This window comes from Camelina sativa, chromosome 11 (genome assembly GCF_000633955.1).
Source record: "Camelina sativa cultivar DH55 chromosome 11, Cs, whole genome shotgun sequence".
Taxonomy (NCBI): Eukaryota; Viridiplantae; Streptophyta; class Magnoliopsida; order Brassicales; family Brassicaceae; genus Camelina; species Camelina sativa.
The window spans coordinates 45,747,063-45,770,012 of record NC_025695.1 but is presented as its reverse complement, the minus strand read 5'-3'; the positions used below and the strand labels follow the sequence as shown (position 1 = coordinate 45,770,012).

The window sequence follows — 22,950 nt, the reverse complement described above, 5'->3', positions numbered from 1 at the left end:
TTTTTTTTTTTTTTTGTACTTTTATTATCTATCTCAACGCTAATGTCTGCTTCTTCAGTGTTTAAGCTTCAGAGATTGTGAGTGAGAGAGAATAAGAAGAGTAGAAGACGGAAGAGAGAGAGATACAGACGGAAACGTTATCGGGACACGTGGTGTGTTTCGAGTGGATTGTATTTGTCTTGTATACTTGGAATGTTGACGTGTACTGTGATGTCATAAGTCTATTCAATCATAGAGCACTTTCATGATTTTTATACGGTAAATTGCATAATACCCCATGAATTATGACTTACTTCCGTAGATATCTCGTAACTTAGCATGAATTAAATTTATGACCAAAAAACATTCAACAATGTGTTTGATTAGCCAATTTACTTTCACACACTGAGTTCACAGTTACGTACAGTATATTGAATAAAAACAGAGAAGAAGCGAGAATCACCAGAAAATAGTAAACTTTACAATGTTTGTGTCAAAATTGACTTGCAAAGTTTATTCACTTCCCGGTGCTCTTTACTCCTCTCAAATCAAACCTCTTCACCTTGCTAAATTCATTAGCAACTGTTCCTCTTCCCTTCTCACTGCTCTCTGCTCTACTTGAATAAATCGCTGTCACCTTGAAATGTTCATTTCGCAGTGGTTCTCTCCATAGTGTACTTGTAAATCTGTGGCTTGGCGCAGATTTGCTTCTCCACTCACCAAACTTTGGCACAGCGGCTGGAGAATATCTAGGACTCAACCTACATGCTACAAATAAACCGAGGAATATGAAAATGGTTAGTGCGGAATAGTAATTGAGTTTTTTTTTTCAATGATATAGAGCGACTCAAGTTTACTATAGAAGTTTTTTACAAAAGATTTCTCTCATGTATTTTTTTTTCTTTTTGCGTACTCTCACCATGAAGATGTGAACCAAAATTTGTTTCTATTTGAAACAAAATGCTGTTATTACTTTATTTACTCAACACAAAAGAACAACAAAGACAAATGGCTAGTCCATGACCATCTAAAGTTAAAGATGTCTAATTAACCCAACAACAAAACTGTAAAATCTAATTAACCTACACTGCCACACAACATGTGTACATAATGTTAGAATTTACAATTATGCAACGTTTTCAATTAGAAAGCCTTAAAACGTTGATTACGGGTTATAATAATAAATAGATATTGTCCTGGACCTATCTTAATTAATTACGGGTAAAATGTTCCATGAATCATGATACAGTATACAGTTTCTGTACCTCGGTTATATCCTCGTCTTGGTTTCGCCTGATCTGAAGTGTTAAAAAACGTTGATTACGGTTTAAAAATCAAACGCAAGAATTAAGTTACGGTTAAGTTAATGTTCTGTGATATATGTGTACCTTCTTATATCCTCGTATTGTTTTGGCCTGATATTGGGTTGAATCTTGCTTGGCCTGTGTGCGATTGACAGCCACGCTCTTCAAGCCTTGTTCAGCCGTTAGTACTCCTAGGGCGAGTATGTGATCACGATTCTCATCTATAATTTCTTCGGTTTCCCCTAGGAGTACTTCTTTCTCACGCACGCTACTTTTTTTGAACATGAGTTTATCTATAGGTTTCTCATGTGTTACTTCTCTTTCACGTAAGCTTCCATTCTTGATTGAAGCTAGTGCTTGCATGGTGTATATGTGACTTGCCCATTACATCCTCTGGCTCTCTTGTCCAAAATTCGTCAGTCGTCAGCTTCTCGTACGATTTATCTTCACTTCTTACTTCATTCAGTTTCAACACTTCCTTAGCAGATGCTTTTTCTTTTTTTCTTACTCTTCCAGAGATATATGTTTCCCAGATTTGGAAGGCATCCGTTTCTCATCAAAGATATCTTTTGTTTTTATCTGTTCTTTACAATTTGTTAGATAAAATATTTTCGAAAGGGCAACCAAAAAGAAAAAGAAAGAGAAAGATCTGATTTCTTACTTGAATTCTGTGTATATAAAGACAGTTCATGTGAATGCTTGCCGTGCGTTAACGGCGACCAGTTCATTAGTGCTTTGATCATATCTCCACTTCTTTATTAAGCCACCATGTCACCGACTGTGACCACTGCTAAATAAATCAGCAAAAAAAGCCAAAAGATAATAATCTAGAAGCTTTAAAAATATTTTTTTTCTAATTAATATTTTCCGATGTTTATTTCATCTTCTTTTAACTACGATGGAAGCATCTGAAAGATCGTGTTAAATATATTATCGAACCGTGTATTCAATACGAGGATTGACCTTATAAAAATGAAGAAGAGAAGATCAGCATCAGAATATCAGATACACGTCTCCATCGATATAGTACACCAATTCCTAATATAATATCGAAGTAGGACGCCTCGTTCACACTGATAACCTTGCTTCCTTTTTTACACCTCAATTTTTCAAAACGCCTCTAATTACACTCAAAGTTGTGATATATATATATATATATATATATATATATATTAAATGAAAGAGTTTTAATAGACAAAATAAAAATTACAAAAGAATTTAAAAAAACCAAGGATAGTGATTGAGTGAGATATATATATTAATTGACGTGAATGTTGAAACATCCCGATCAGTGTAATGTTTTTTTTCCGTCATATAAAAACAATTAGCAGGAGTACTATAAATATGAACAGCGGCCGGAAGATAACCTTTGAAAACCAATAACTGTTTTGTGCAAATATATGAGTTTGTAGAAGAATGCCAAAAAAACTACAGCCAAGCTTTATTCAGAAATATCTAATATACCACTTCATCAATGGTTTATTAATTATTAATCTCGCACACTAGTCCAAATTAGGTCGTATCTATCACGAGATTGACCTTGCTCAAAACCTACACTACAAAAGAAGATATGAGTACCACACTATCACATATCAAAAAATCCCTCAATTTATCTCTCGTTACTTTTTTTGTCCCGCAACACTAATGTCTGGCTGTCTGCTTCAGTGTTATTTTAGCTCGCGAGATGGTTTAGTGGAGAAGAATTAGTACTAGAAGACGACGGAAGAGAGAGAGAGAGAGAGAGAGATACAGACGGAAACGTTATCGGGACACGTGGTGTGTTTTGAGTGGTGACGTGTACCTGTGACGTCATTAGTCTATCATTCATATTTTTCATGATTTTTTTTATACGGGAAATTGCAAAATAACCCATGGTTTGATGGATAAATGGGTCAATATATAGAGACTACTAGTTAGACTTTTGCTCACAGAGGAAGACAAGGCCCTCTGGGCTTTCAGCTCACATAGTGTCGGTTGGGTAATGGATCAAAAGATCTAACTTTCAGACGAAAATTAATTAATTCTTTTCTTTTATTTAACGCCGTTAGATCTTGCGTCCATCCTTTTTAACGGTCCTTATGATTTTGTCTTAAAAACAATAAAACCCTAACCCATCGTCTCTCTGCTGCGTCTTCCTCCCTATCAATCGTCGCCGGCGAATTTGAAAAACATTTAGGCTAATAAAGGATTTTGCACGATGGCGGGGGCTAACGATGGGACAAGGCGTTTAAGGCCGAACCTACTAATTACGGGGACTCCAGGAACAGGCAAATCAACGACGGCTGCTGCTCTCGCCGAAGCCACGAGTTTCCGGTATATTTGCATCGGAGATCTCGTCAAAGAGAAGAACTTGCACGATGGCTGGGACGATAAGTTCAAGTGTCACATCATCAACGAAGACTTGGTGAGTTTTGTACCCCAACCCCTAATTCCCAATTTCCTTTGCCACTCTAATTTCTCTTTGTTCGATTCGTTTTACATCTCAGCTTCTTTGTGTGGAGTTTTCTTTTAGCTGCTTGTTTCAACTTTGCTCATAAATAAAGCTTCACTCTTTACCTTTGACAAAAATGTGGATTCAATTTGAATTGTCCATAGATAAAGAAAGCTTTACTCTTTGGAATCTTAGTCCTTACATAGTAATCTGTTATTTTAGCTAGTAGGCTACTAGTAGTAGCTAATCGTGATGTTACTTTGCTTGATTTCTTGGTCGCGTTTCAAATTGTTTCAAATTGTTCTAGTAAAGGAACTTGTGCATTACATCTTTTTTATACCTTCTTATTGACCATTCATTCAAATAATTTGCTTGCCATGAGACGAGTCCTTCTTAGCTAATTGTATTTTTACTTGGATCAGGTGTGTGATGAGCTTGAAGATGTAATGCAAGGAGGAGGTAACATTGTGGACTACCATGGCTGTGACTTCTTTCCCGAGCGATGGTTTGATCGTGTTGTGGTGCTTCAAACTGAGAACTCCCTTTTGTATGACCGTTTAACTAAGAGGTCAGAGAATTCGATTTCGTCTCTCTCTTCATTAAGAGTTGTTTTGCTTTTTAGGAGGTTCTGATTGTGTTGTTCTCAACCTAAACAGGGGTTATTCAGGAATCAAGCTTAGTAACAACCTTGAATGCGAAATGTACCAAGTCCTGCTCGAAGAAGCAAAGGAGAGTTATCTAGCGTCAATAGTCCTCCCGCTACAAAGTAACACAATCGAAGATATCTCTCAAAATGTCGCGAGTCTGACTGATTGGATTACAGCATGGCGACCCTGATGATCATCAGATTTGGAATCTGATGCTGCTGTAATGGTTACAAGTTTAAGCTTTTTAGTAGTTTCATAATTATATGGATTCTTGAGTATCGGATCTTGCTTGCTCGTTATATACTGATAGTCTGAAGCACAATTCAACTTATGTATGCTCTTTTTTAATATTATAATGAAAAGACAAAGTTTTCATCTTTACAAATGTGAGAGAGCCTGTTTTTGTTCTAATTAAACATGCTTTAAGGTACTTAACCTGGATCATACTATTCCTTAAGAATCATCAATAGGATAAATCTAGTGCCCCGTTAGACATCAATGCGTGTTTCAATTTAATCACGTCCGGAGCTCGAAAGTCAAAGAAGAAGCAGCGAAACAAGGAAGGGTAAGAAAAAAAAAAAAAAAGTCTCCGTCTTCTCTTACTTGACGAGGTTAATTTCTCTTTTCTTCATTGTTTCTAAGAATTTTGATTGTAAGGATAAGCATCTGATCATATATATATTGTTAGCAACTGGGGGATAAAATTAGCAAAGTTTGAATCTTTTGACTTTCAAAGGTGTCTATAAGCTGTTCGACAAAATGACTCAATGAGAATAATTGCCATTTAAAAAGGCACAAGGTTTTTGTATGTTTAGGTAGATCTTAGAGTTTGATCTGTTCCCCTTCTTTGCAGGTGAAATAATGCTGACGAAAACGTTTCTCCCTACATATCTTCTTGTTTCGAGGTGTTGTTGGTTCTCATCAGTTACTTCAAAGACACTACTTAAAGTGGGGGATGTTTTAAGAGAAACAAGAGTGTTCTCAAGTGAAGATGTTAAGGCCTATGCTGAGGTGAGCCATGACTGGAACCCGCTTCATTTCGATCCAGAATCTGCCCGTAAAGCTGGATTTGAGAATCGCCTTGTCCACGGGATGCTTGTTTCTTCCATGTTTCCTCGTATTATCTCTGCCCATTTCGTAAGTTCTCTACTTTTTAGTTTGCAGTCTAATACTTTGATTTTACAGAAACATGAACTAACTCTTTTGTTGCAGCCTGGAGCAGTATATGTATCTCAAAGTCTGCATTTTCGGTCACCGGTTTACGTAGGGGATGAAATTCTCGGACTGGTTCAAGCCACAGCTTTAAGAGCAACCAAGAATAAGTACATGTAAGGTTTTCTAAACCCACTGGAACACAAAAAAAAAAATATACATCTCTATTGCCTTCCTCTGACATAACTTGACTCTTATTTCGTTTTGCTAGTGTCAAATTCTCAACTAAATGCTTCAAGAACCACAAAGAGCTTGTTGTTCTCGATGGTGAAGCTACTGCAGTTTTACCAACCCTTGAAATGTTGCAGCCAAGTCCTTCGGACTAACAGAAAAATTGGAAGTTTTTCTTTTATTTATGTTATCCTTTTTTTTTTTATTTTTTTTTTCGTTTCAATTAAATTTGATTTAAAACCCAACCGAAAATATCTAAACAACCTTTGCTGTAAATCCTCTAACAGCACTTTCTAAATTTCACAATCTTTTTAACTTCGAAAGATTTTAGACTTTTTTTTCTCAGAGGAAACAAAAAAGGAGAGAGAAAAAATGGAAAAAAGAGGTTTCAGTTTTAGATCAATCCTCATTAACTCTCTCTGGATCACTCTCACTGGAATCCTCTTGTTCAGTCTCTCCACCACCAAAAACCACAACTTTGGTTACATCAAATTCTTTTCTATAACCGGAACATTACTTATAACCTTACCTTGGATAATCCAGCTTTTGGTCACTTTTGTTGTAATATTACTCCATAAGACCAAAGGTTACAATCTTATGTGGATTGTTCAGTCACCAAAATCCAAAGAAAAGAGTCATCAGACTAATGTCGCCACCACTGCTACTGCTACTACTTCTTCTTGTTCATCGCCTCTTAACTCTCTCCAGGTTCTGAAGAAAGGTGATGTGGATGAGTACGAGATTAGGATTGTGATTGGTGCTGATGGTCTTAGAAGTCCAAAGGATGGATCTTCTGCAACGCCTTTGGAAATGCTCAAGGAGATTGAACAAGGAAGAAATAACACGAAGCTTCTCACTAATGGATCACCTGTTGCTGCTTAAACTATGACTCTGTTTCTATGTTCTGTTTTTTTTTGGTTTGTTTGTTTGTTTTTGTTTTTTTCCCATTTCTGCTGGTCTGAAACTTGTAGTGCTTACAAGTTTTCATTAGTTTAAATGAAGCTTATTGCTGCAAACCTTCTGAATTTTATCAATCACAGATTCACATTAAAACACATTGAGAATGTAACTGTACCAATATACAAAGATCCATTTACTTTGTCTGAAGCCATAGTATATTGAAGAACCAAGAACGTTCTTAGATTCTCACCTTCCATCTCCGTATGTGATTGTATGAGTAACAAACATGGAGTTATGTGGGGAAGGAGGAGAGCTTGAGGGTGCTAATGAGCTCCTTGAATTGAAGACTGAATCCAGCAAAACCGGAGTAGAAACTCCAATTCCTGGAGAATCTGGCGAGAAATTTGGCAATGGGAGATTCTGGTTTATAAGTTGTATCACTTGTTCCATGGTTGGTCTGGATTCTGCAAAAACGTTTGTGCAGAGCAATCCAAGTTTCAGAACCATCTCTGTTTCTTCTTCCGAGTATTCACCTCCCAATCTTGTATCTATAGCTTCAACTATAGAATCCCTTCTCCAGCAGTCACAAACCCATTTGGTCAAATGCCGTGTCTCAGCTGGAATCTTGGGATCTAATGGTCTCCTTCCACAAGTTACTTCAAGCATGAAAGCACCAAATGCATAAACATCGGTTCTTGTAGAAGTTCCCATCGTTGTTAGCTCAGGTGCCATGTAACCCATTGTTCCTACAGCTGCTGTTGCCGGTAAGCTATCTCCGTAATCTTCAAACCTCGCCATTCCAAAGTCTCCTAACCTTCCGTTGAACTCAGAATCTAACATGATATTAGAAGCTTTTATATCTCGGTGTAACACAACTTGGTTAGCTCCTGTATGCAGGTAATTTAGAGCAGAGGCTATATCTTTCAAAATGACTAGCCTTTGCGGCCACGAAAGAGCTGGATTTTTTCCGTGAAACAAGTACTGATCAAGACTGCCGTTAGACATATACTCAGAGACCAAAAGAAGCTCTCCTTTCCTCCTGCAATACCCGAGAAGTGGAACCAAGTTCCGGTGCTTTAAACTTCCCATAGTCACTACTTCAGCAACAAACTGTTTCATGCCTTGCTTTGCATCGTGGCACACTCTCTTTACCGCTATATCTCCAACGCTAGGTAGAGTTCCTCTGTAGACTTCTCCAAAACCGCCTTTTCCTAAACGACCGTCTTGATCAAACCCTTTTGTTGCTTTGTATAGAGCTCTATAAGAAAACCGGTGTGGACCGTATTCTTTTTCCCATTCTTCTCTGACTTCTGCATACTTCTTTCTCCTGTATAAGTAGATTCCTCCAAGAGCAACCAACATCATGAGTACTAGTAACAAGAGTAGAGTAATAAGCAACGGAGATGTTTGCTCCTTCTTAGCTCTTGGATAAGGAATCTGAGGAAGTTTCGAGAAGTCCAGTCTCTGCAACAACGTTCTGCTTCTGCTGAAACTCCATCCTAAGATATATTGGTAACTGACTAATGATCCTGTTGCTGCAGAGAATCCAAAAAACAGTCTTTGGTCCGGGAAGATGTCAGTAAGGTTGATGGATCTTGACAAAAGAGGATGGTTTGGTTTCTGGATTCTTAGAGGAGCCACTGTGACATTGAGTAAAGTTCCTTCATAATCCACCCAGACTTGTATAGGGTCTCCACTTAAGAGCTTGATGCTTTGCTTCTTCCCTTTAGTGTCTGAAAAGTAAGAGGCTGAAGCAGACTCTACAGAATTCAGGCTGTTGACGTCTATACCGACATGATTCTTGTCGACATCATCAAACTCTGCGCTCTCAACTGTATCAAGCTCAATAGCTAGAAGCTGAGAAGAAGGAGATCCATTTGTTGAGATGTTGAAAAGTCCCAAGTACTGAGTTGGATCTGCTTGTGTGAAATCTATGGAAGAAGATACAACAAAGGCAATACCATGGCCACCATCAGCTCCCGGTTTAGGCACCAGCGCGCAAACAAAATGAGTCGAGAAAGAGATTTTCTTAGATGAATAAAACTTGAATGGTTTCTTGAAGAAAGCATGACCCATTTGCTGTGTAGAGGCATTAGTCAGCTGCAACAATCCACCTGGGAAGAGGACTTTTGCAGCTCCATCTAGATGAAGATCAGCTTGAGCTTGGCCAAAACCATTGTAGACGAAACCGGCTTCTTGTTGCTGACTATACAAGCAAATCAGATGATTAAAGAAGATCAGTAAGATCAAATACAATTTTTCAGCAGCCATTGCTTATGAAACTGAGAGAAGTCTGTTTTTGTTTGTGGGTTTCAAAATACAAATTCAGATCATAACTTTTCAAACCCAAGTTTTCTACATTCCAAAGTCAATTCTCTTCAGAAAATATATTCATATAGGCATCTCTTGAGTTGAATTTACAAAATGGAAATTATATTAAATGTAACCGCGACAGAAACCTTCAAACCTGTTTATTTTGTGCTGTTGTTCATACAATAATTATATAGTCTCTTGTCTGGTTCTAACAAATGTCTAACTCAGATGGCATAATACACACATGGCTTGGAGAATGAAGCCAAAGTGATCAACATGTTAAAGTGCATGTCTAATTTTTAAATACAATCCAACGTAGTTGGCATATAATAGCCTCAAAATACTATTGTTTTTGGATGTTGACAGAGTAAGAAAACTATATTATCTTGCTTGTATTTTTAAAACCATGTGTATTACTCACATTTAAGTTTCTTTACAAAGGGATTACTTCTTATATGATAATGGTGTAACTAACATTGACCAAAACAGTTGAATTTTATATACAATTATCCACATGTTTAATTAAATAAGTTTCATCACCAAAGCGCTTTGAAGTCAATGATAGACGAAAATAAGAGATGACTCATGAAATGAATATGGTATCAGACCAAACCATAACTTAGAGGTTGGACATAATTAGACCGTTAAACATACGTTCAAAATCTTCTGCAAGGCATTTATGAATGATTACAGTAAAAGGGAGATGTTAGTTAAGTATTATTGGTTGGGAGAATATAGCATTTCCAACAGAAAAATTCATTGATTGGGAAAAGTGAGACAGATAAAACAATTTTAAGAGCTAATAATATATCTGCTTTCTGATATGTACATTGAGGTATACAATCTCTTAGTTTCCAGTGTGTTTCCCCATGGCTGATCTGTATTCAGGTGAGTTATTGGCAGATGAAGCAGCTGACCAGTTCCTTGAAGCTACAAGAGAGCCTGCATCAATCAGAACAGAAGAATGATTGCTGATCCCCACAGTATATGGTGAGAAATCTGGGAATGGTATGTTCTTGTTTAAATATAGGACAACTTGCTCCATTGTAGGTCTGGATTCTGGCACGGTATTGGAGCAGAGCAAACCGAGTTTCATTACCATCTCGACTTCCTCGGATAAGAACTTTTCATGCAATAATCGGGGGTCGATAGCATCAAGCAAAGACTCCCTTTTCCAGCACTCACAAACCCATTCCATCAGAATTCGTTTCTCAAGTTGCAACTGTGGTTCCACAGGTCTCCTCCCACATGTTACTTCAACCATGAAAACACCAAAGGCATATACATCAGTTCTAGTGGAAGCTCCCATATGAAGTATTTCTGGAGCCATGTACCCGATAGTCCCAACGGCGCATGTTGAGTCTGAGATGCCTCCATGATCATGAAAACTAGCCATACCAAAATCTCCTAACCTCCCATTGAACTCAGAATCCAACATAATGTTAGAAGCTTTGATATCTCGGTGCACCTGTATGCAGGTAACAAAGAGCAGATGCAATACCCTTAATAATCACAAGTCTTTGTGGCCAAGAAAGTACTGGTTTCTGGTCATCGAACAAATGCTCGTCGAGACTACCATTGGTCATGTAATCAGAGACAAGAAGAAACTCATGCTTTCTCCTGCAGTATCCAAGAAGTGGAACAAGATTCCTGTGTTTCAGACATCTCATGCTCACCACTTCTGCCACAAATTGCTTCACACCTTGATCACCATTATGTGACATTCTCTTCACAGCTATTTCTCTGCTTAAAAGAAGATTTCCTCTGTAGACTTCTCCAAAACCTCCTTTACCAAGAAATCCATCCTTGTTAAATCCTTTTGTTGCCTCGTACAAGGATTTGTAAGAGAATCGATGTGCACCAAATTCCTTTTCCCATGCTTCGGTTACTTCTGCATACTTGCGCCTCTTGAAAAAATACATTCCAATAAGAGTAGACAAGCCCATGATAGCAATAAAACCTAGCAGGACAATAAACAGTGGAGGTATGTTCTTATGTTCAGCTCTAGGATGAGGAACTTCAGGGAGTCTTGAGATGTCAAGTCGCTGCAGTGATCCTCTTCTTGTGCTAAAACTCCAAGAAAGAATATACTGATAACTGGTAGCTGTCCCTGTTGCTGCAGAGAACCCAACAAAAAGTCTTCTGTTTGGGAAAATTTCCGAAAGATTGATGTGATGTGACAAAAGTGGCCGACTTGGCTTCTGGACTTCACAAGGAGCCATCGTCACATTGAGCATATTGTCTTCATAATCAACCCAAACCTGTATTGGTTTTCCACTCAAGAGGTTTATGCTTTCGTTCCTCCGCTTTATGTCGGAATAGTAAGATGCAGAAGCTATTCCAACCGAGAGAGGACTGTTCACATCAATCCCCACATGGTTGTGGTCTATATCTTCAAAATCTGGATTCCAAATAGTGTCAAGCTCAACAGCAACGACATGAGAAGAAGGAGATCCATTTTTTGACACGTTGAAAATCCCCAAGTATCTAGTTGACTCTGCATGCGAGAAATCCATAGAGGGAGATACTACAAAGGCCATGCCATGACCACCTTCAACTCCTGGCTGAGGCACCAGAGCGCAAACGAAGTGTGTTGAGAAGGAACTGAGAGCAATTGATTCCTTGTAGAAAACATGAGCCATTTGATGATTTAAAGCATTTGTAAGCTGCAATAATCCATTGGGAAGTACTGTCGCAGATCCATCAAGATAAAGATTTTCTTGGCCATGAAAAGTTTCATAGACAAACCTTGTCTCTTGCTGACTTGATACTTTAATCAAACAAAAGGAAGAGATCATCATCAGGATCTGAAACAATCCACGAGTCATTGCTGATGATGAATCAGAGAGTCTGGATCTGAAACGGTACAACATAACCTCACAAGCTGAACAAAAAGGAAACAAAGAAGGATGTTTACGTGTTAGTAATCCAAAAGTTTAAAAGTATTGTTTGTTTATCCAAGGGAACAATAGCACCAGATGCAGTCTGCCGTTTTTTTCCTTTACAAGCTGGACTCTACTAATGTTATTGTATTAGATAAATTAACAATCAAGCTTCATTTGAAACAATATTTTAACATAATTTAACCAAGTTGAGCAAAAACCAAAAGGTGACCCAAGTTCAACTCAATGAAACTAAGCAATGCTGCATGTGGTATTGTGGTGTACTTACAAGCGGTAATAACGGGTCAAACAAATTAAACAGTAGCTTATGCCTTGGACTAGATGCTCACTAACTTTCATTAGATTTTACTCCTACTTCTTCGACTTGAAGTTATCTTAGGCTTTGACCAGAAAAAACCATTAAGATCTGTACTTTAATTCTTTAAATATTTCTTGGCCCTTCCCGATGCGAAACAAAAAGCCATGTTTTATTTCCAATAAAAGTATGAGCCAGACTAAAAGGTTCAAGGCTAATAAAGCTTCAGCAAAGTTAAGACAGCTATGAATGGTCTCTAGATAACGAATATAGTTTAAAGGTTTGTTTCTCACCACATTAATAAACCTAAATCTTCATGTGAGAAAACACAGTCATCTCGGAAACAGATCAAAACCATCTAGGAGAAAACCCATCAATGTAAAATGAAACTCAGATAATAAGACTATTGTTCAAATAAGTGCACCTTGTGTAGTTTGAACATTTGCTGAATAACATGTCACAACGTTCCTTGATTCTGTTGCCTTCTCCAGTTACTTCAGGCCAATAAATCTCTAAGGACACTGAACAGAGACTTAAGAGGGTCAGTGATATGACCAATTTATTTTAGTAGGGTGAATCATACGAATAGAGAGGAACAAATTTAGGCGGTGGTTTTGGAGAAATGACCTGACTTCCTTCATCGTCACAAAATTTCTCAAGCAGGACAAAACAGAGAGCACGAGCTTGAGGGAGAAAGAGAGGTTTACATGCTTGAAAAGGAACTACTGAATCGCATTGTAATCACTTCAGTCAGTTAAGATCCATTTGGTTCTGTTAAATTAGTTCTGTTCATTTGTTGTATACTTGTTTTGGATCCAGTCAGTTTCGTTTATCTGTATTGACACAGTTCCAGTCATATATAGTAACATATTGAGGACTAGTACTAAATGAGGATTTGGTAACAGAGAGAGGACTAGAGGTTATAATATATGTGAACTGTATAGTCATTAATCAAAAAAGTATTTCCAAGGAACAAACTGAATTTGTTGGGACAAGTGATACAGACAAAACAATATTGAGAGCTAATGAGATCTGCTTGTTGATATGTACATCAGGAATTACCTCACACTGTCGATGCTGGAATGATTGGACTCGTGATCTTCTGCAGGCAATGTTACCGTTTTGACAGCGGGTGAGATATTCTTAGGCTTCTCTGGTTCTGCAACTATGTGAAGAGAGTTCGTAGTGTCTAATGTCTGTCCCCATGGCTGATCAGTTGACTGACAAGCATAAGGTGAGTGGTTTGTTGAGGAAGAAGACACTGAGGGGACTGACCAATTCCATGACGCGGAAGAGACCACAAGCGAGGATGCATCAACCAGAACTGGAGCAAATGTGCCAATCCCCAAAGTATATGGTGAGAACTCTGGCAAAGGTAGGTTTTTGTTGAGGTAAAGAACCACTTGTTCCATTGTAGGTCTGGATTCTGGCACTATATTTGAACAAAGCAGACCGAGTTTCATAACCATCTCGACTTCCTCGGCTATGAATTCACCTCCCAATCTCGAGTCGGTAGCATCAAGCAAAGAATCCTTTTTCCAGCACTCACAAACCCATTTGATCATATGTCGTTTCTCAACTTCCAACTGCGGTTCCACTGGTCTCCTCCCACAAGTTACTTCAAGCATGAAAACACCAAATGCATAAACATCAGTTCCAGTAGAAGCTCCCATTGTGATTAGCTCTGGCGCCATGTACCCTACAGTGCCCACGGCTGCTGTTGTAGCTGCATTGCCTCCATGCTCATGAAACCTGGCCATGCCAAAATCCCCCAACCTTCCATTGAACTCCGTGTCTAACATAATGTTGGAAGCTTTGACATCTCGGTGCAGAACAACTTGGTCAGCACCTGTATGCAAGTACCAGAGAGCAGAAGCGATACCCTTAACAACCACGAATCTTTTTGACCAAGAAAGAACCGGTTTCTGATCATCAAACAAATGCTCGTCAAGACTACCGTTTGGCATATACTCTGAGACAAGAAGAAGTTCTCGTTTTCTTCTGCAATACCCAAACAGTGGTACAAGATTCCTGTGTTTCAGACATCTCATACTCACGACTTCAGCTACAAATTGCTTCACACCTTCATCACCATTATGGGAAACTCTCTTCACTGCTATTTCTCTGCCTTTTGGGAGATTTCCTCTATAAACTTCTCCAAAACCTCCTTTTCCGAGAAATTCATCTTTGCTGAACCCCTTAGTTGCTTTGAACAAGGACCTGTAAGAGAACCGATGTGCATCAAACTCTTTTTCCCATGTTTCAGATACCTCTGAATACTTCCTTCTCCTGCGGACATAAAGTCCTGCAAGAACAGCCAACACCACAATAGCCAGACAAACGGGCAGGATAATAATCAGTGTAGATAGTTTCTTATGTGGATGAGGAACTTTAGGAAGTTTTGAGATATCAAATCCCTGCAGTGATCCTCTTCTTGTGCTAAAACTCCACCAAAGAATATATTGATCACTGATCGCTGTCCCTGTCGATGCAGAGAACCCAACAAACAGTCTTGACCTATTCGGAAAAAACTTTGAAAGGTTGATGGGGTGTGACAAAAGAGGTCGACTTGGCTTCTGGACTTTAAGAGGAGCAATCGAAACATTGAGCATAGTGCCTTCATAATCCACCCATACCTGTATAGGCCTTCCACTTAAAAGGTCTACCCTTTCGTGACTCCCTTTTATGTCGGAAAAGTAAGATGCCGAAGCTATTGCGACAGATATAGGACTGTTGACATCAATCCCCACATGATTGTGGTCAATATCTTTGAAATCTGGATTCCAAATAGTGTCAAGCTCAACCGCAAGAACGTGATAAGAGGAAGATCCACTTGTTGAAGCATTGAAAATCCCCAAGTATCTAGTTGACTCTGCGTGAGTGAAATCCATAGAAGGAGATAACACAAAGGCAATACCATGGCCACCTTCAACACGTGGCTTAGGCACCAGAGCACACACAAAGTGTGTTGAGAAAGAGAGTGGTCCGGATGAACTGAACTCAAGTGGTTTCTTGTGGAAAGCATGACCCATCTGATGCTCTGAAGCGTTCGTCAACCGCAATATTCCACTGGGAAGTACTGTAGCGGATTTATCAATGTAAAGATTTTCTTGGTCGAGGAAGCTTTCATAGACAAACCTTGTCTCTTGTTGACTTGATAGTGAAATCAGATGAAGAGAAGAGATGATCAGGATCTGAAACAACCAACGAGCCATCCCAGATGATGAAGCAGAGAGTCTGGATCTGATGTGCATCTCATAACCTCGTAAGCTGAAGAAAAAGAAAAAAAAAAATGAAACAAACAAAGTATGTGAGCTTCTGTTTTAGTGATCCAAAGCCTATCAAAAACTTTCTAATATTGTTTCTTTAATCAAGGGAATCACCTTGGCTTTACAAACTGTACTCCACTAACACGATATTTATTATAAAGTTTAAATTAAAAAAGCTTCACGTGATTTTCAAAATATGCTTCAGACAATATTTTAACTTATATGATCTCAACGTACCAACTTGCATTGGATTCTTCTTCTAATTCTATTTAAAGCTATCTTCTAAGGAAGTAGACAAATATATATAATAATAGAAAAAGACATATTTTAAACATGCCTTTGGCCTTTCATACGCAGATTGTGATATCAACACAATTATGAGCCTGACCAAAGGGAAGAAGCCTAGGAAAGCTTGTCCTATACATAACAACTATGAATTTTCTTTTAAATGATGAATATGACAACTGATAGAAACAATAGCTAGGTCCTACCTAGCTAACCTAACCCTTTTGGACTTCCTAATTCAGCTCTACAAGTGCAGGAGAATACATCCCACATGAACAAAAGTTTCAATCACTGAAACTAAGATTGAGAGGAAATAAAATAGACAACCACTATAACATAATACTCTCTTCTGCTACTTAGAATCCGCAAATGACAAATGGAATTGCCTAGAGCATCTGCTTTTACTGTTTGGTTTATGTCACGGTAGTAACCACACCAAGAGCAGTATGATATTAGATTGAAACTGACTAATTTAGCTTAGAAAACTTAAATTCCGCAGAGGTACGATACTTATAAAGCTTAATTACTAGGTCCACCTACATAAACAGCTCTATTGGGTGGCAGCAGGAAATGGTATCTTGGTGAAAAAGCCATTAATGTAAAGTGAAAATCAGATAAGAGATCTCTCAGTTTGTACCTCCACCTTGTATAACTGCTAACGAACAAAGAAGATTCCAACAATCCGCACCACTTCTTCCATTGAGTCTCTCAGTTCTGGCACACCATTTGTGCAAAGCAACTTTAGTTTCAGAGCCATCACGACTTCCTCAGCTGAGAGAATTTAACTCTGAAAACTCGGATCTAAACCAATTTCCAGCATTTATAAAAACGTCTACCGAGTGGCCACTCACACAGGTTTCATCCCAAAGGTTAGTTCAATCACAAAGGCAACAAAAGGCATACATGTTCGGTTGCTCTCAGCAAGCTACCATTTTTTGCAAGCTCTTGACTGATGTGGTCTGAAATTCTCACTGAGGCCGCGAAGCCTAACCATAAAAATAAAATAAAAAAAACTCAGTAACCGTCCTTTTACCTCAGCATCTAGCATAACATCAAAAGACCTGATACAATTACAACTTGGTGTGCGCACAACTGAGAGCCCCAATTTAGGCTACGTTCTTGTCATGGTTCTGAACATTCCGCTCTCAAATTCAAGTTACTCCCAATGAGAAAACAAACTAAGGTAATCTTTGAAAAGACTAAAGCTTTACTTAGGGGATAGAGAAATCTCCGTCTTGTAAATTAGAGAATTAGTAGGGGTGTATTCATAAATTAAATATTACATTTGTACCGCAACCATTTTCAGTTTTTTCACTATATTGACTGCAAACTTTTAAAATAGTACCCAAAATAAAATTAAAAAAAGAGAACTGTTAACAGTGGGATTTGAACCCACGCCCTTTCAGACCAGAACCTTAATCTGGCGCCTTAGACCAACTCGGCCATATCAACTTTTGTGCACAACTAACACCATCAACCTTCATGTCAGTTCCTTCATCGTCCAACTCCGTATTGGATCGAGTGAGTTATAAACTCTGTCGTCGGAGAAGAAGAGTTGTTCCCTCCTACCAAAACCGGAGTAAGCATCCCGATTCCCGGTGAATCCGGTGAGAACTCCGGCAACGATACTTGTCCGTCAAGGTACTGCACAACTTCTCTCATGTCAGGTCTCGATTCCGGTACAAGATTCGTGCACATCAACCCTAATTTCAGTACCATCTCGATTTGAGACCTAAACTCTCCACTCAATTTAGGATCTCGAGCATCGACTAAAGCTTTGTTTCTCCAGCAATCACAAACCCATTTCACCAGAATCTGTTTCTCAATCGGCAGATTAGGTTCTACGGGTCTTCTCCCACAAGCTACTTCGAGTATCAATGCACCGAATGCGTATACATCTGTTTTAGTTGAAGCTCCCATTGTAGTTAGCTCAGGTGCCATGTAACCTACAGTTCCCACAGCTCCTGTTGTGATTGGGTTAGCTCCATGGTCATGAAACCTAGCCATACCAAAATCTCCTAGCTTTCCAGTGAAATCTATGTCTAACATTACGTTAGAAGCTTTGATATCTCTGTGTAGCACAACTTGTGTAGCCTCTGTGTGCAAGTATTGAAGAGCTGAAGCTATGCCTCTTAGAATCATAAGCCTTTTGAACCAAGGAAGTGATGGTTCTCTGTTATGAAACAAGAACTGGTCAAGACTTCCGTTAGGCATGTATTTGGATACGAGGAGAAACTGGCCTTTCCTCCTGCAGTACCCTAATAGTGGAACCAAGTTCCTGTGATCCAAACAACCCATGCTTGCGATTTCAGCCACGAATTGCTTCATCCCTCGTTCTCCATCATGGGAGAATCTTTTCACGGCTATATCTCCATCACCAGGCAGAGTTCCTTTGTAGACTTCTCCGAACCCTCCTTTACCGAGGAAACCATCTTTGTGGAACCCTTTTGTTGCTTTGTACATGGATCTGTAAGAGTATCGGTGTGGACCATACTCTTTCTCCCAGTCCTCTCTTACCTCTGCGTACTTGTTTCTCCTGTATAGATAAGCTCCTACTAGAAGTGCCAAGAGTATGATTACAAGTAAGATCAACAGAAGAATGAGCAGTAGAGGAGGTTTCTTCTTAGGATGAGGAACTTTGGGAAGTTTTGAGATGTCTAGCTTTTGTAATAACGTCTTGCTTCTGCTGAAACTCCAACCGAGTATGTAATGGTTATTTGCCAACTGTCCTGTTGCTGCAGAGAATCCGACAAACATTCTATCCTGTATAACTTCTGAAAGATTCATGGATCTTGATAAAAGACTCTGACTTGGCTTCTGAATCCCAAGTGGCGCCAGTGAAACGTTTAGTACAGTTCCATCAAAGTCCACCCAGACCTGGATGGAATCTCCACTCAGTAGATTTATGCTTTTGTTCAGACCTTTGTCTGAAACGTAAGATGCCGGAGAAGACTCGACAGAGGTCAGGCTGTTAACATCGATGCCAACATGATTGTTATTGATGTCATCGAACTCTGCACTTTGAACAGTATCAAGCTCAACAGCAAAGATATGAGATGAGGGAGATCTGTTGGTTGTGGTGTTGAAAAGACCCAAATACTGAGTTGCATCTGCGTTTGAAAGATCCATGGAAGGAGATAGAAAGAAAGCGATCCCATTTCCTCCAGTAACTCCTGGTTTACGCACCATTGCACACACGAAATGCGTTGAGAAAGAGAGAGATTCAGATGAACTGAACACCAAGGGCTGCCTGAAGAAAGCATGGCCCATTTTCTGCTCTGAAGTGTCAGTCAGCCGCAAAAGTCCACCGGGAAGGATTTGAGCAACCCCATCAACATGAAGATCTCCCTGGCGAAAACCGTTGAAGATAAACCCAGTTTCTTGTTGACTTGACAGGTGAATCAGAAGAAGAAAGGAGATCATCATCCAGATCAGATCCAATCCTGGATCCATTGTTAATGCAGTAAAGTCTTGTCTCTGAGTCAATGGTATGGCAAATAACTATCCTCTCCATCTGCATAACAAGGTCAGATTATTACTCCACAACAAGAACAATATGCATTTTACAAACCCAAGAGAATTGGTAAGAGTTGACTTCAACAATATGATGGCTGTCACAGTTTGGTCTTCTTTGTTAAAAGAATACACAAATTCCACATAACAGAAATTTCCTTGTAATTTAACAGTATTCAAAGGCAATCTTCTCACTAATTGTCATACCCATGGCCTACTTGTCTTAAACAATATATAGAATGTTGAAATGTCACTATCTCTTAGTATTTCAACTCTTATAGAAGTCGAGAGAGCCTACTCAAATGGGCTGAAACATGCATCTCCTAGGATGTCTGATTTGCGAAAAGAAAAAGTGCAGGTACCTGAGATCTAGCATGAACAAGGTTAGCTGAAGACCAAACTGTTGCGTCTTTGGTGTCTGTCAGATTTCCAAAATAAATCTAACACTTAAAAAGAAATAATTTCATAACCAGATTATATATCACATGCTTTACAAATGTTTAGTAAAGTAATTGCAAGAAGTTACACTAAATATCAGTCTTTATTAATCACTCTACAAGCCAAGCTTGATGGAGGATGTCAAGAATGAACATGGTGTGTGTATATATACATCTGTGAAACAAAATCGGGTCGAAAATCAGTCAATATCAAGAGGCCAAGAAGAAACAAGTTGTTAGAAACTTTCATCGTCCACTCCCGTACAGAACTGAGTGAGTAATAAACATCGAGTTGTTGGAAGAGGATGACGAAAATGATAGTGAAGGGATCACGAGCGGTGCTGGCGAAAGTGCCATTGGAGTGAGAACTCCAATCCCTGGAGAATTGGGCCAAAACTCGGGCAAAGCTAGGTTTCCGTTTAAGTATTGCACCACTTGTTCCATGGCTGGTCTTAAATCTGGAGCAAGGTTTGCACATAGCAAACCGAGTTTTAGAACCTTCTCAACTTCCTGGGATAAGAATTCTGTCAACCTTGGATCTCTAGCATCAATCAAAGAAGACCTTTTCCAGCATTCACCAACCCACTTGATCAGAAAACGCTTTGCAGCAGGCAATCCAGGTTCCACAGGTCTCCTCCCACATGTTACTTCAAGCAAGAAAACACCAAACGCATACACATCAGTTCCAGTGGAAGCACCCATTGTTGTAAGCTCAGGTGCCATGTAACCAACAGTTCCCACTGCAGCTGTTGTGCTTGGATCAGCCCCTCTGTCATATAACCTGGACATGCCAAAATCTCCCAACCTTCCATTGAACTCTGCGTCCAACATAACATTTGCAGCTTTGATATCTCTGTGTATAACAACTTGGTCAGCTTCTGTATGTAAGTAACTAAGAGCTGATGCGATATCTTTGAGGATCATAAGTCTTCTCCACCAGGGGAGAGACGATCTATCATGATCAAACAAGTAATGGTCAAGACTACCATTTGGCATGTACTCAGACACCAGTAATAACTCATGTTTTCTCCTGCAATACCCAAGAAGTGGAACCAAGCTTCGGTGTTTTAAACTCCTCATGCTCACGATCTCAGCAACAAATTGCTTCATACCGTGCTCACCATCATGTGATACTCGCTTCACAGCTACTTCTCTCAGCTCTCTGCTCCGAGATAGAGTGCCTTTGTAGACTTCACCAAAACCTCCCCTCCCAAGAAATTCATTCCGATTGAACCCCTTTGTTGCTTTGTATAGAGATTTGTAGGAATACCTGAGTGGACCATACTCCTTTTCCCATTCCTCTCTTACTTCAGAGTACAAGTTTCTCCTATACAAATAAGCTGCAACAAGAATCCCCAAAACTAAGAAAGCTATTAAACCAAGCAGAACACTGAGCGCAAGAGATGGAGAGTTCTTTTTAGTGTTAGTGTGAGGAATCTTGGGAAGTTTTGAGATGTCAATGTCGAGCAGAGACGCCATGCTTTTGCTGAATCTCCACCCGAGTACGTACTGGAAACTCATGCTTGACCCGGTTGAACCAGAAAACCCGACAAACATTCTTCTACTTTGCAAAATATCAGTAAGATTGATTGTTGTGTTTGACAAAAGAGGTTGGCTTGGTTTCTTGTTTTTAAGAGGAGCCAATGAAACGTTCAGTGTTGTTCCTTGATAGTCCACCCAAACCTGGATAGGATCACCACTCAAGAGATTTATGTCTATCTTCTTCCCTTCTTTGTCTGAAAAATAAGAAGCGTTGGCAGATGTCACAGACACGGCGCTGTTGACATCAATCCCAACATGATTATCGCTGATGTCTTTCACATCTGAAGCAATAGAAGTATCAAGCTCTACAGCCAACACACGTGTGGAAGTAGATCCACTTCTGTTGAAAATCCCGAAGTATCGAGTTGCCTCTGCGCCTTTAAAACCAGTGGAATCAGACAGAAAAAAAGTTATGCCATGGCCACTCGGATCACCTGCAGGGAGCAGTGCACACACAAAATGTGTCGAGAAGGAGACTGATTCAGATGATTTGAACTCAATCGGCTTCTTGAAGAAAACATGAGCTATTTGAGAACCCGTTGCATTTGTCAGTTGCAGGATACCACCACCACGGGGAATGATTCTTGCACTACCGTCAAGGTGAAGATGGTCATCAGCTTGACCAAAGTTGTTGTAAAGAAACGTCGTCTCTTGTTGAAATGATGGACAAACACAAAATATCACCCAGATGATTCCCAGAAGCAATCCTCGAATCATTGGAAATGACACTAACAGAGAGAGTTATCGTTTCGCTTTTGCTTTTGTTTACTTCTCTCTGCTCCAATTACTTAACAATTATCTCTTTCTCTTTGGTTTGTACACCCATTGAATACGACTTCAGAGTCAAATATTACGACTGCTTTTGGTATTTGGAATCTTTAATGGTATATAACCTTTTCCCTTAGTAAGACTTTTGAACACCTGTCAAAGTCGAAGACAGCAAAAATATATTCCATTAGACACAAAAGAAAAGCGGTAAAAAAGATTAGTCTTTAGTACAATTATTTAAAGAGGAAAATGTCAAAAGGCTCACTGATCATTGAAAAGAAGAGGGCGACGGTGCAAAACAAATCTATTGATAAAAACAAGTAATCCAGTTGGCAGAACCACTGGATCATTTGGACATGACTTCAAAGTTTTTTTTTTGTCAAATCATTAAATTAACGGATAAGAATTCTATCGTGTTTCACGGTATAAATTAAAATATGGGGCTCAAAATACTCATTGACATTAGGATAATATAGGATACTATAAGGTAGATAACTTTTTTAATACAGTAATGTATATTATGACATTGTGTCAAAGGTCAACTTTATTGAATACTGACAATTTCAATCTTGCCTTTAACAAACTCAATAGTCTCATATCCACACGCTTTACGGGAAGTTTCCACCTATATTTCCTAAGATTTCATGGCTATTCCAAATATTCTGCAGGCAGACAAATGATGAACAATATAAGGAAGGAACAATATCATAACCAGATTACAGTCACAGAACAATATAAATGTGACGGCAAATTTCTGCAATATGACAATATACTAAGAAATGACGAACCTTCCTTCAGGCTATTTCGTAGAAAGCTCAAGCAACAAGTCGAAGCACATTTAATCTCCGCCTCAGCTTCTTGACTACGAGACGTTTGCATTGCTGCTGCAAATCCCAACAGATGGGGACTTCAAACAGTGGATTTATTTGAGCTAATTTAGAAAAAGCGGGATTGTTGAATCTATCGTCACCGGGAGTGAAA

The 22,950-nt window shown here is 39.1% G+C and overlaps 8 protein-coding genes, 1 non-coding gene and 1 pseudogene across 11 annotated transcripts; 3 read left to right on the top strand and 7 right to left on the bottom strand.

Moving 5' to 3' along the window:
• On the bottom strand, positions 421-1,772 carry LOC104726626. The gene is made up of 3 exons (XM_010445530.2): positions 1,368-1,772; positions 1,245-1,277; positions 421-747 (listed from the first exon to the last, which is right to left on the bottom strand). The coding sequence occupies exons 1-3, from the start codon at positions 1,644-1,646 to the stop codon at positions 736-738; spliced, it is 324 nt and encodes a 107-aa protein (XP_010443832.1). The 5' UTR covers positions 1,647-1,772; the 3' UTR covers positions 421-735.
• Positions 3,355-4,738, top strand: LOC104726625 (adenylate kinase isoenzyme 6 homolog). The gene is made up of 3 exons (XM_010445529.2): positions 3,355-3,687; positions 4,137-4,282; positions 4,371-4,738. Exons 1-3 carry the CDS (start codon positions 3,481-3,483, stop codon positions 4,549-4,551), a joined length of 534 nt encoding a protein of 177 aa, XP_010443831.1. The 5' UTR covers positions 3,355-3,480; the 3' UTR covers positions 4,552-4,738.
• LOC104726624 ((R)-specific enoyl-CoA hydratase-like) lies at positions 4,836-6,029 on the top strand. Of its 2 annotated transcripts, none has more exons than XM_010445528.2 (4): positions 4,836-4,972; positions 5,215-5,498; positions 5,574-5,689; positions 5,785-6,029. In XM_010445528.2, exons 2-4 carry the CDS (start codon positions 5,223-5,225, stop codon positions 5,897-5,899), a joined length of 507 nt encoding a protein of 168 aa, XP_010443830.1. In that variant the 5' UTR covers positions 4,836-4,972; positions 5,215-5,222; the 3' UTR covers positions 5,900-6,029. The 2 variants fall into 2 exon arrangements, with proteins under 2 accessions (XP_010443830.1, XP_010443829.1); XM_010445527.2 differs by having other exon boundaries at positions 4,836-4,926; positions 5,785-6,025.
• LOC104726623 lies at positions 6,101-6,652 on the top strand. The gene has a single exon (XM_010445526.2). It carries the CDS (start codon positions 6,117-6,119, stop codon positions 6,624-6,626), a length of 510 nt encoding a protein of 169 aa, XP_010443828.1. The 5' UTR covers positions 6,101-6,116; the 3' UTR covers positions 6,627-6,652.
• On the bottom strand, positions 6,751-9,206 carry LOC104726622 (putative L-type lectin-domain containing receptor kinase I.11). Its single transcript, XM_010445524.1, has one exon. The coding sequence runs from the start codon at positions 8,913-8,915 to the stop codon at positions 6,891-6,893; it is 2,025 nt and encodes a 674-aa protein (XP_010443826.1). The 5' UTR covers positions 8,916-9,206; the 3' UTR covers positions 6,751-6,890.
• Positions 9,698-11,841, bottom strand: LOC104729013 (annotated as a pseudogene).
• Positions 12,896-15,640, bottom strand: LOC104726621 (L-type lectin-domain containing receptor kinase I.9). The gene is made up of 2 exons (XM_019233188.1): positions 13,218-15,640; positions 12,896-12,988 (listed from the first exon to the last, which is right to left on the bottom strand). Exons 1-2 carry the CDS (start codon positions 15,407-15,409, stop codon positions 12,985-12,987), a joined length of 2,196 nt encoding a protein of 731 aa, XP_019088733.1. The 5' UTR covers positions 15,410-15,640; the 3' UTR covers positions 12,896-12,984.
• Positions 17,073-19,672, bottom strand: LOC104726619 (L-type lectin-domain containing receptor kinase I.8). The gene is made up of 2 exons (XM_010445513.1): positions 19,585-19,672; positions 17,073-19,223 (listed from the first exon to the last, which is right to left on the bottom strand). Exon 2 carries the CDS (start codon positions 19,160-19,162, stop codon positions 17,204-17,206), a length of 1,959 nt encoding a protein of 652 aa, XP_010443815.1. The 5' UTR covers positions 19,163-19,223; positions 19,585-19,672; the 3' UTR covers positions 17,073-17,203.
• Positions 17,081-17,161, bottom strand: TRNAL-AAG. The gene has a single exon. It is a non-coding gene; the product is annotated as a tRNA-Leu (tRNA).
• Positions 19,681-22,944, bottom strand: LOC104726620 (L-type lectin-domain containing receptor kinase I.7-like). 2 transcript variants are annotated; one of them, XM_010445517.2, is made up of 2 exons: positions 22,758-22,944; positions 19,681-22,122 (listed from the first exon to the last, which is right to left on the bottom strand). In XM_010445517.2, the coding sequence occupies exon 2, from the start codon at positions 21,916-21,918 to the stop codon at positions 19,906-19,908; it is 2,013 nt and encodes a 670-aa protein (XP_010443819.1). In that variant the 5' UTR covers positions 21,919-22,122; positions 22,758-22,944; the 3' UTR covers positions 19,681-19,905. The 2 variants fall into 2 exon arrangements, 1 of the variants encoding a protein (XP_010443819.1); XR_002034055.1 differs by lacking the exon at positions 19,681-22,122 and adding an exon at positions 22,130-22,631.

Bases quoted from the DNA above. Each gene is read 5' to 3' on its own strand.
- LOC104726626 (XM_010445530.2), bottom strand. From the start codon at position 1,646: ATGCAAGCACTAGCTTCAATCAAGAATGGAAGCTTACGTGAAAGAGAA. The intron at 1,278-1,367 runs GTACACATATAT...TTAACACTTCAG, and splicing joins CAATACGAGGATATAAGAAG to ATCAGGCGAAACCAAGACGA.
- LOC104726625 (XM_010445529.2), top strand. From the start codon at position 3,481: ATGGCGGGGGCTAACGATGGGACAAGGCGTTTAAGGCCGAACCTACTA. The intron at 3,688-4,136 runs GTGAGTTTTGTA...TACTTGGATCAG, and splicing joins ACATCATCAACGAAGACTTG to GTGTGTGATGAGCTTGAAGA. The intron at 4,283-4,370 runs GTCAGAGAATTC...CAACCTAAACAG, and splicing joins TATGACCGTTTAACTAAGAG to GGGTTATTCAGGAATCAAGC.
- LOC104726624 (XM_010445528.2), top strand. From the start codon at position 5,223: ATGCTGACGAAAACGTTTCTCCCTACATATCTTCTTGTTTCGAGGTGT. The intron at 5,499-5,573 runs GTAAGTTCTCTA...CTTTTGTTGCAG, and splicing joins GTATTATCTCTGCCCATTTC to CCTGGAGCAGTATATGTATC. The intron at 5,690-5,784 runs GTAAGGTTTTCT...TCGTTTTGCTAG, and splicing joins GCAACCAAGAATAAGTACAT to TGTCAAATTCTCAACTAAAT.
- LOC104726623 (XM_010445526.2), top strand. From the start codon at position 6,117: ATGGAAAAAAGAGGTTTCAGTTTTAGATCAATCCTCATTAACTCTCTC.
- LOC104726622 (XM_010445524.1), bottom strand. From the start codon at position 8,915: ATGGCTGCTGAAAAATTGTATTTGATCTTACTGATCTTCTTTAATCAT.
- LOC104726621 (XM_019233188.1), bottom strand. From the start codon at position 15,409: ATGCACATCAGATCCAGACTCTCTGCTTCATCATCTGGGATGGCTCGT.
- LOC104726619 (XM_010445513.1), bottom strand. From the start codon at position 19,162: ATGGATCCAGGATTGGATCTGATCTGGATGATGATCTCCTTTCTTCTT.
- LOC104726620 (XM_010445517.2), bottom strand. From the start codon at position 21,918: ATGATTCGAGGATTGCTTCTGGGAATCATCTGGGTGATATTTTGTGTT.